Source organism: Anastrepha obliqua, chromosome 1 (assembly GCF_027943255.1).
Source record: "Anastrepha obliqua isolate idAnaObli1 chromosome 1, idAnaObli1_1.0, whole genome shotgun sequence".
Classification (NCBI taxonomy): Eukaryota; Metazoa; Arthropoda; class Insecta; order Diptera; family Tephritidae; genus Anastrepha; species Anastrepha obliqua.
Genome location: NC_072892.1, coordinates 52861523 through 52873257, shown reverse-complemented (window position 1 = coordinate 52873257; position 11735 = coordinate 52861523). Strand labels below are relative to the sequence as shown.

General features: G+C 35.2%; 1 protein-coding gene across 1 annotated transcript; it reads right to left on the bottom strand.

The window, feature by feature from the left end:
• Positions 1-1093: 1093 nt before the first annotated feature.
• On the bottom strand, positions 1094-10020 carry LOC129252710 (arrestin domain-containing protein 17). The gene is made up of 4 exons (XM_054890957.1): positions 9906-10020; positions 9548-9751; positions 8620-9477; positions 1094-1413 (listed from the first exon to the last, which is right to left on the bottom strand). The coding sequence occupies exons 1-4, from the start codon at positions 10018-10020 to the stop codon at positions 1094-1096; spliced, it is 1497 nt and encodes a 498-aa protein (XP_054746932.1).
• Between the last annotated feature and the right edge of the window lie 1715 nt (positions 10021-11735).

The window sequence follows — 11735 nt, the reverse complement described above, 5'->3', positions numbered from 1 at the left end:
TTGACACCAAACCGGACGATTTTTGGCGGAACGTCATCAACTAACAATTTGGTCGAGGTTGTAAACAGCAACGGCGAATATATCATTGATTAACTGATTGATATTATTATTGTTTTTTGTTTAAATAGAAGTCTTTTGTGAAAAAGCTACGAACTTATTTCCCAACGTAATGCATTGCTAAAAAGTTATTAATTATTTAGCTTTGATTTATTGCGTGGAGAGGATTTAGTGGCTCTCAAACTATGGATCGACGTTTGCTCCTTTCCATTTGGCTGCAGGAGAGTTCCAAAAACTATTACGGTTAACAGCAGACTGGGCTGAGCACATAACTTCTCAGCTTTCGAGTCAATTTAGATGCTCCAGAATAACAGCATTTTAGACAGAAAATCTTTTCATCTTCAAGCTTCTTGAATACTAAATTCTGCTTGTATATTAATTACTATCTTCTAGCTACAGACGCCTTTTTCACAATTAGATGTTATCAACGACCCGTTAGTGAGTAATGGGCAATATCCATGAGCCAGTCCTCCATTAGCCGAGCAGCAGATGCCATCACTCCTAATTGTTTCATGTTTTGCACAAAGGTGAGGTTTTCTGTGATCTAAGTGGACTGGCAAGCTGCAAAAGAAATCGTTGATTGAGTTGCTCGGCTGTAGTGCATTTTCTTTTAGGAGCTATCAAATTAAATCCTATAGCAAAATATGCACAAAAATTATTAATTAAACATTAATTCCTATTAAATAGTTATTTTATTTTACTTACATAAAATGGAAAAAAATACTGAAATAGTTGAATTTAAGAGCTTGGCTCATATGCTAACGATAGTAATTTTTGCTATTCGGCCTTGCGATCATTTTGATATTTAATTTGACAAATTTCGTAGACAAAAATGGCAATTGTCGAATCGTTTAAAGTTAGTGAATTGCACTACAGTTGCTTGCATGCAAAAAAGACTAGTTGCTCGACTAGTCAGCGACTTATACTAGTTGTGCGGTCGTTTTTAACTAGTAAACTTGATTACAGGGTTATTCCAATATTTTTATGTGTTATATATGTATTTGTGTATGTATGTATTTTGTTATATTTTAAACATTCATGTTTCAGTAATAGTTCTTCGTGCTTGCATTTGTCTAGCCAACTGCTGCAAGACTTCACCAAATGCATTATTTTCTGGATTTCGCCTTTCAGTTTGTTCATCAGTCGTACTGGCTGCTGTTGTTGTTGTTGATACTGTAGTATATGGGGAGGCAGTAAGCTCAACATTTTGTGCAGCAGATCCATTATTCATGTCGTAGTAGAGATATTTTGGTTTAAAATCAGTTTGATTAGAATCCTTCTTGTGCTTTGATTTCTTGGTGTCGACATCGAATTTGGTTTTGGGTAGGTATTCAGCTTCGCGGAAGGAAGAAGAAGCTGCAAGTGGTAAATAATTTTAATATGATAAAATTTCAACAACATGTAAATATAGTAAACCAAAAATGCAGGGTTTGATTGAAAGGTAATGAGCCTTATTTTTTTAAGCAGTTTTATTAAACCTTTTGGCTTATACAACTAATATTCTTCAAAATAGGACCCTTGAGCGTCAATAGACCGCTGGTAGCGGTCCTTCCACTGCAGGAAACATTTTTTAAACTCATCCGCCGGAATCGCGTTCAATTCGGCTGTCACAGTTTTTTGGATCGCCTCGATGGAGTCGAAACGCCTCCCCTTCAGCTTTCTTTTCAGGTGCGGGAACAAGAAAAAGTCCGGAGGGGACAGGTCGGGGCTGTAGGGAGACTGGGGAAGCACCGGAACCCCCATCTTGGCCAATGCAGAGGTGCAGAGGAAGGCGGTGTGCGCCGGCGCATTGTCGTGATGAAGGGACCAATTGTTGACGAGTTCGGGCCGAACCTGGGCGACGTGGTTTCTCAGCCGAATGAGCACTTCTTTGTAAAATGCCGCGTTTACAGTGCGTCCTGGAGGTACAAACTCCTTGTGGACAATGCCTCGGGAGTCGAAAAAGATGATCAGCATGGTTTTGACCTTGGATTTCGCTGTTCGTCTTCGACGTCCTCCCGGCCTTCCTTGAACTACTTGTGCCACCGTTTTACCTGTGCACTGGACAGAGATTGGTCCCCGTAAGCCTCCTTGAGTAGCCTAATGGTTTCGGTACTCGTTTTGTTTAGCTTTACGCAAAATTTGATCGAGTAACGTTGCTCCAACGATCGCTGCATTTTCGCCACTGCAAAATCCTAACACACTTTTAAAACAGCTTTCACGTGCGGAGCAATGTTGACTGCACCTCTGTTGCCAGCGAACTGGGACCAGTTTCTAGTGGAAGGGGAAGGTCCAACGATCATTTTCCCCCACCAGCCTATTCGGTTGATCGCTTGGCAGACGTTCCACGCGGGAAGGCTCATAACTTTTCAATCAAACCCTGTATTAAGGTGTGGTCATAATGCAAGAAATCAGATGATTCAATTATCTACTTTATTATAGTTTTATGAATGTTTTTTCATTATTATTTTTTTTTATACCTATATATTTTTTTTTATTTTACAGTTTTTTCCGACGTTCACGGAATTTAAAATATGATAGAAAAAATAAATTCGGTAATTAAAATACTGTAATACGTTTTATCAAAGCCCAATGAATTAGATGAATTGCCGAAAGAGCGAAATGCTAGGAAATCTTTTATTTTAACACCCTCCAATCGGTAAGAAGAAGAGGACGTCTACGAAAGAGATGATTACATGACGTCGAATTAGATCTTCATGAACACACAGAACTGAAGAAAAATTTTTGATGAAGCTATAGCCCACCACAGATTGTGAAGCTTAGAACCCAATTCTGTGCAATCAAAAAATTCATAATTTTGCTTAATACGTCAAATTCCTTTGATAATTAAATACATTTTTGAACGATTCAAATTTAAAGAACGATGCACAAAATCGGTCAAAATTGGCCCGACTGGGGATTGTAAAAGATCATCATTTTCTGACAGCTTTGACCTCGCTGAATCGAAAAATGACACTTAGAATGTTGTAAACCCTGGGGAAAGTGTTGAAAAACCACCCTCATCCTCATAATCTCAAAATATGAATATAAACTGTAAAACATTTTAATACAAAAATAGCACGAGTTTTATTCTCATATATTATTTAATTTTATAAGCAATTATAATTAAAAAGATGTAAAATCAGATACACCCTTATCAGTTTTAAAAAACCACCCCTTTGCACCCTTACATTGAGTGAAGTAATTATCTATTGTTTTAATCATTTTTTTCATCCCAAGATTATTGTCATTAATAATATTTTTTCTCTCAAGCGAGCTGATAATTACCCCATAGAATTTTAATACCCCCTGGTATTTTTGAAACCACCTCTATTATATCCTTCTTACAAAATACAATCAAAAGTGTCCAAAAAGCCGAAAGTTGTTTCTTTTTCTAATCCATATAATCTTTGTCCTATATGAATGTTAAAAAGACTCTAGTAAACTTCAAATTCCCCACACTAAAAAAACTCACCCCCTTTACACCCCTTATATAAAAATAAATCATTAAAATTCCCAAAAAAGCGTAAGAAATCTATTCTTTTTTGCTCTCGTTACTTGCTTCTTGACCTTATTTCAAAAACATTCTAATCAATTTAAGGAGCACCTGATGGCTTAAAAAACAACCTTTTTTACATCCCTTAAAAAATAAGTAATATTCAAAACTTATATACTGATAAAAAAATAGTGTTAATATTGTCAATTTTTTTAGCAAAACCACTTGGTAAAAATAAACAAGAATCTGTTAGCCCCTGGTCATATTACAAAACTACCCCTATCATTTGCTTAAAAACACTAATAAGGTTCAATCCTTTTTCTATAGTACCCATCCCTTTTGCAATAAGAATAATAATTAAATCATTAAAGTTCACCAAAAGCAAGAGGATCCTATCACATCAGAGAACGAATTTTCTTTTCACCCCTTATAATAAAAAAATTAGTTTTTTACAAAAAATATGTTTTAAATACTCGGTTTTTAGGGACATAAAGCAACATTTATTTAATTTATTCTGCGAGGGTAGTTGCCGGCAAATATAGTTTTTTGATAAATTCATTGAGTTATTTGAAAACATATTTTTTGTAAAAAACTAATTTTTTTATTATAAGGGGTGAAAAGAAAATTCGTTCTCTGATGTGATAGGATCCTCTTGCTTTTGGTGAACTTTAATGATTTAATTATTATTCTTATTGCAAAAGGGATGGGTACTATAGAAAAAGGATTGAACCTTATTAGTGTTTTTAAGCAAATGATAGGGGTAGTTTTGTAATATGACCAGGGGCTAACAGATTCTTGTTTATTTTTACCAAGTGGTTTTGCTAAAAAAATTGACAATATTAACACTATTTTTTTATCAGTATATAAGTTTTGAATATTACTTATTTTTTAAGGGATGTAAAAAAGGTTGTTTTTTAAGCCATCAGGTGCTCCTTAAATTGATTAGAATGTTTTTGAAATAAGGTCAAGAAGCAAGTAACGAAAGCAAAAAAGAATAGATTTCTTACGCTTTTTTGGGAATTTTAATGATTTATTTTTATATAAGGGGTGTAAAGGGGGTGAGTTTTTTTAGTGTGGGGAATTTGAAGTTTACTAGAGTCTTTTTAACATTCATATAGGACAAAGATTATATGGATTAGAAAAAGAAACAACTTTCGGCTTTTTGGACACTTTTGATTGTATTTTGTAAGAAGGATATAATAGAGGTGGTTTCAAAAATAGCAGGGGGTATTAAAATTCTATGGGGTAATTATCAGCTCGCTTGAGAGAAAAAATATTATTAATGACAATAATCTTGGGATGAAAAAAATGATTAAAACAATAGATAATTACTTCACTCAATGTAAGGGTGCAAAGGGGTGGTTTTTTAAAACTGATAAGGGTGTATCTGATTTTACATCTTTTTAATTATAATTGCTTATAAAATTAAATAATATATGAGAATAAAACTCGTGCTATTTTTGTATTAAAATGTTTTACAGTTTATATTCATATTTTGAGATTATGAGGATGAGGGTGGTTTTTCAACACTTTCCCCAGGGTTTACAACATTCTAAGTGTCATTTTTCGATTCAGCGAGGTCAAAGCTGTCAGAAAATGATGATCTTTTACAATCCCCAGTCGGGCCAATTTTGACCGATTTTGTGCATCGTTCTTTACAGCTGCTTGAAACATAACTAAATTGTGCTATATCATGTAAACTAATTAGTAAAATTTAGTAAAAAAAATCCTATAAACCAAGTTTTTATAAATGGACTAAAAAAAAGAAAAAAGATCTTCCTAATCTCCTCGAATTAGTAAAATAAAACTAAAATAAAAAATTAAAATATATTAAACATATAAAATATAAAATTTAAAATGAAAAATGTGAAATGAAAATATTGATTCGCTTTTACAGAAAAACAGTTTCATCTGAATTTCTTTATTTTATTCTAGTTTTTTCCTATATAAATAAAAAAATTCTGTAAGAGTAATGGAAAACTGAAATTATTAAGTTTTGGGGAACTTCCTTCATTAGTTTTTGGCATCAAACAGCTGACTTCTGTTTACATTCCATTGCTCACCATTGAGTTTTGTAAAGCACAGGGCTGTTTTTGGTTTTATTAGTTAGTATCACAAAATTCTTGGTTATATGTAACCTTTGGTTAATTTACCAAGTGCACAGGCTTTTATTTTTTGGAAAGGAATAAAGTCTATCTGCAGCGTATATCAAACCAGCGTCTGAAATTGCTTTAAGATTTTCATTTGTGCAACGCACCTGTGCTCTCAGTGGCTTCGTCATACAGAACAGTATCTGAAGCAGCGGTTTTAGTTATCAGCGAAATCATCCCTATAGATATTCTAGCACAAGAGCGCAAACGGAGATGGGATGCAAAAAACATAGGAATCCCAGTACCACGCTTCTCCGATATTAGAGTTCAAACGCTCACACTTTGGCAGGCAAGATGGAACTCTAAACGGTGCGGTAGACGGACAGCGAGACTAATACCCGATCTAAAAAAGGAGGTAAAAAGAAAGCATGGTAAGGCTAACTATTACCTCACACAGTTTTTGTCCGGACATGGGTCCTTTCGCAAGTATTTGTGGCGAATGGGAAAAGTGAGCCTACCAAACTGCATATAGGGAGATACTGAGTATGATGATGCTGAGCACACCTTCTTTAAATGCGAGAGGTGGAACAAGGAGAAAAGTGGACTGCAACGAGCTATTGGTGTATTTACACCTGAAGAAATTATCGAGAAAATAATGACAGACGAGGAAAAATGGAATGCCGCCACAAATTTTATGGAGGATATTATCCGAAAAAAGAGGCCGTCTTGACCCTCTATCTCGAAGCAATGCGGAAGCAGTCCCGGGGTGGAGGGAAAAAGCCAAGAGAAGAAGAGGGATATTTTTAGTGGAATCGCCACACACGTAGTAGCAACGGTTACTACATATATGGTGCGAAGTCATTTTTAACCCAACCACATTTCATTTGCTGCGGCTATACTTTCCCTGCGAATATTAAGGCTGACGCAAGGATAGCAAAACAATACAAAAAAAAATATTAAGTACGACAGCTTAATGACAGCGATATAGAAAATGCGAAAGCTTTGCCTTGGCTATTCCTTTCTAATAGCTGCTTTTGTCTTGCTTTTATGTTACAACAAGGTCACAGATGCTGTTTGTGTCCAGCAGGTCGCACATTCATATATTTTGTGGCGTAAAATTCCCAGTAATGCATTTATTTTTTCAGAGCTTTGATGTCCTATCGTTCTTCCGTAGTTAAAGCCACATATGGGAAAAAATTTGAAGCTGTGTTGAAATGTGCCCAAGATAACAAAGCAAAAGTTTTATTCAGAAAAATTATGGCCTTTATAGTATAGCCTCAGATATTTTTAGTTTTTTTACGTAGTTTTTCAAAAGCTGTACCAAAGTATTCAAAAAATAACTATAAACTCTAACTATGCGAGAAATTGTGATGTTTTTTTTGTTGTTGTGCTAGAACTCTAGAATTTCGATGAGATAAGAAATCGCTGTTGAAATCCAACAGCTGTTACCTAACAATCGATAAGCAGAAAAATCAATCGATGCAATCGGAAGAATTTTGGACCTTAGTCATAGAATAGTTCAGCATATAACAAAAATCTACAACAACTTTGGTGCATCTGAAAACAAAAAGCGTTTAGGTCATCCAAAAGCACTGTCCCGAAGAGATGCGAGCTCCTTATTGGCAGAAGCCAATCAAAACCAGAGTAACCCTGAAAGTGCTCCAAAACTAGTGGAAAACATCATGCGGTTTCTAATAAATATGTCCAGCGCAGGGGTATGCAAACATTTCTACGTAGCCATAAGTAAAAGCCATCTTTCCAAAGATTAAAACTGCTTAACGATAACACTGGGACCTTCATGCTTAGCGGTTGACATAAAACTGACTGCATTGCCACGTTCCTCCTTCTCAGGACTTAAAACCGGCTAACTCTTCCAAATATAATCAAATCTGATGCATTTATAATTAGTAAAAAAAAAGTTGAAAAACTTAAACGTTTGAAAACTTGACTTTTTAAAAATCTGTAACAACTTTTCGGAGGCGATAAGGCGATTGTGCGAAAAATGTCAACTTTAGTGCATGAAAATTTCGCCCAATACCTGTAGGTAGAAATACAGACAACTAGCGTTAATTGGTAAATTTTGTATAGTTCAAACATCTTAATGTGTGACAAACCTGTATGGATTGTCTGTCGTAAGAAAAATAAAACTTCAGGTTGTGCCCGTATTCGATGGATTAGGTTCGATGCTTTTAGAAAATAATGACCTTCTTTGTTCTTCAACATACAGAGTGGATTTAAAACAATTTATAAACTGTTTAATGAAATTTAACGGAGCCTAACTTAAGTTTTACTTAATTCAACTTATCGTAATTAAACTTAACCAAACTTTTTTCAACATAACTTAACTATAATAAAACCAACTTAACTTAATTCGAATTATTTTAACTTAATACGACTAAGATTATCTCAACTTGGCTTATACCAACTTAACTTAACTTAACTTAACTTAACTTAACTTAACTTAACTTAACTTAACTTAACTTAACTTAACTTAACTTAACTTAACTTAACTTAACTTAACTTAACTTAACTTAACTTAACTTAACTTAACTTAACTTAACTTAACTTAACTTAACTTAACTTAACTTAACTTAACTTAACTTAACTTAACTTAACTTAACTTAACTTAACTTAACTTAACTTAACTTAACTTAACTTAACTTAACTTAACTTAACTTAACTTAACTTAACTTAACTTAACTTAACTTAACTTAACTTAACTTAACTTAACTTAACTTAACTTAACTTAACTTAACTTAACTTAACTTAACTTAACTTAACTTAACTTAACTTAACTTAACTTAACTTAACTTAACTTAACTTAACTTAACTTAACTTAACTTAACTTAACTTAACTTAACTTAACTTAACTTAACTTAACTTAACTTAACTTAACTTAACTTAACTTAACTTAACTTAACTTAACTTAACTTAACTTAACTTAACTTTTCTGATAGAATGATAATTACTCATTTAAAATTATTTGCTTCCACTCACCTAACGACATCATTGACATGCTCAGTTCGGGTGTCTCAGGCGGATCGGGAGCTGTGGGCTCCACAAAGCTATTCACCTCCACCCCACTTGATAATAAATTACTCTTACTCAAATAATCCCCATAATGTTCTTCGGAAATTTTCTCCTGCTCTGTTCCTAGCCAGGGGCGCGCTTCTTCTACACTATTCAATGGCACAGTACCCACTGTGATAGGTATTTTTGCTTGGAGCCAACGTTTTGCCTTATTCGTGCTCAGCCACACACTTAACTCGTAGCTAATATGCAGGCAGCGGCAGTCATTCTCATCAGAACTTGGCACTGTTTGAGGTACTAACAACATCTGCAAATGTTCCTCCATACACTTTTGAGTGCCGCCAAAGTTGTGCACTGCTTTAGCCAGATTGGTGAGGAAATATTGTGTTTTGGTATTTTTGTGTCCATGCGAAGCAGTTATGCGACAAATTTGATGTAATTCGTAGGTTACTTGTTTTAAGCTCAATTTGCCGTGATTTTGTATTTTGACATGTGCCGAGAGCGCTTCGCCAGGCACGAAGCCAATTTGTTGTAAATTTACAACCATTTCTAATGATTTTTTAAAGATTCTGCAAAACTTCTGCTCCTTGACATGCACATCACAATTCTGTTCGGTCACTTCTGGACAATGGCGGAGATCGAGTGGTTTGACTACACGTAATTGTTGTGTATACCAGATTTCACGTTTATTCTTGTGATCGACAAAAACTTCAATCATATAGCGAATGTGTCCATTACGGCCCTCAAAGCTGCATGGACAACTCTCTGGCAACGTCAGGCTGAATGGGTAGGTGTAGGTGCCGCGATTAACGATTCGTGCAGTCGCTGCATGTGTTTGTATGTGTAGATATTTGAAATAGATGACTAAGAAAAAAAAAGTTAAAATGCAATTTACCTTCCTCTGAGCCAATAAAATAATTCACGCTGGATAGAAAATCCTCACGGTTTGTGTAAACCTCTAAACGCTGCTCTGGTACTTCCGCATCGGACGATGTTTCCTGTTGTTGCTTCTTTTTTCTCTTTGATTTTTTAGTTTTCTTCGGTGGCAGGAGCGTTTGCCATTGCACTTCAGCAAAACCTGTGTATTTTATAGCTGCCGCTGCGTGAAAAAATTTATTTGGTTCTTATTAATTATCAATAAAGCGAAACAAAGAAAAAAACACAGGCTTTTTACTTCACCAAAAAAAAAACGTGCGCGGAGATGGTTACTCACTATGACTAATCGCCTCATACATAGAAAATTTAAACCGTACCTTTGAGTAGCAGCCGCACTTCCAAAGTTAAGGTTACATGCCCTGTAAGCTTATCGCCCGGCTCATATATATCTTTTTGATTATCCAACTGCACTTTGCAATCCAACACTGACATATTCCAAATCGCTTACTTTCACTTACAACCGCTTTAAAATATCTACTTTTCACTTTGACAATAAATAATAGACTGTGATTTTTCGATCACCAGCAAAATTACCGAATCGATTTTCGTACTTAATTGTATTTTAATTATCTTATCGTCAAACATATGGCTCGTTGATAGGCACATTTATAACTCTTGTTACATTAGATAACGGCTTTTACTCATCGCTTTACGCTGATTATGAAGGTACTCCACTTTTACCTTAACTGCATTTGTGCTTATCACAAAAAGTTAATATTACAACTTTTGCAATAGAATTGAATATATGTACATAAATAAAAGCTGTGCTGGATTTTCATTAGGGTCAATTGGAGCTAGTGGCAAGTGTGACCAACTTGGCAAAAAAATTCGTAACTGCATTTATGCTAATATGTCGGCATTTTTACTCACAAGAAGCAATATGTGAGATTGAATTCGGATAGTTTTAATGTCCAAATCGACAAGAGATTTTGACTGAAGCAAAAGCATCGACTATGCATATATGAGGGGACTAACAAAAGTTCAGTAAGCCGATGGTAGTTTTTATCTTTTTGAAAAATTTTAAAATGCCATTAGTTTTTTATAGTTTTACAATATTTTATTTAAAATTTCAAAAAATCGATTTGAATAGATACAAAAAACGTAAAATAATACAATAGATGCAGTGTCAGTAGAAATTTAGCAACCAAAGCAGCGGGAAATACATTACGCAATACTTTACGGCTTTCGGACGGCCAAAACTGTCAGCCGACGAGATAAATGTAACCCTGGTGAAGCAAAAAATTACCAGAGTCTTACGAATGAGACAGTAAATGATATGTACTGAATTAGGGTTGATGGCGAATATCGCATAATGGTTTGCTATAAAAAGGGTGGTGTTGGACCAATGTTGAATATGAACAACACCTAAACGTCAAGTTTTTTTCTGCATTTTATTTGACATTTTTCAATTCCAGACTAACTCAATTTAAACCAAGGAACACAATCGAGAAACACGTTAAAGTTATTCAGGCATTCAAATCAAAATGCATATCGCGCACTTCGTGAAGAAAATCATCTTCAGTGATGAGGCACATTTTCACCTCAGTGGATTCGTCAATAAGCAGAATTGCCGCATTTGGGCGAATGATAAGAGTGATTGCCGAAAAACCAATGCACCCACAAAGAGTGACTGCTTGGTGCGGTTTATAGGCCGGCGGCATCATTCGGCCGTATTTTTTCCAAAATGAGGCCGGTCAGGCAGTTACTGTGAATAGTGTTCGCTATCGTGAGACGATACCGAACTTTTTAGGGCCCGAATTAGAAGATATGGATGTGAACGATATGTGGTTTCAACAGGACGGTGCCACTTGCCACACAGCTAACGAAACAATGTCTCTTTTGGGCGAAAAATTTGATGGCCGAGTAATCTCACGTCGCGGCGATGTCAATTGACCGCCAAGATCATGTGATTTGACACCGTTGAAATTCTTTCTTTGGGGTTATTTAAAAGAAAAGGTGTACGTCAATAAGATAATTCGGCACATTAACGGCATAGAACCTCAATTATGCCTCAGCATCATCGAAAATTTGGACCATCGGATAGAGGTGTGCCGCCGAGGCCGCGGCTGTCATTTGGCCGATATTTTGTTCTATACGTAATGAGGTAATAGGTAACTAATCTTTTTTTTTAATATGAGCCGGAAACT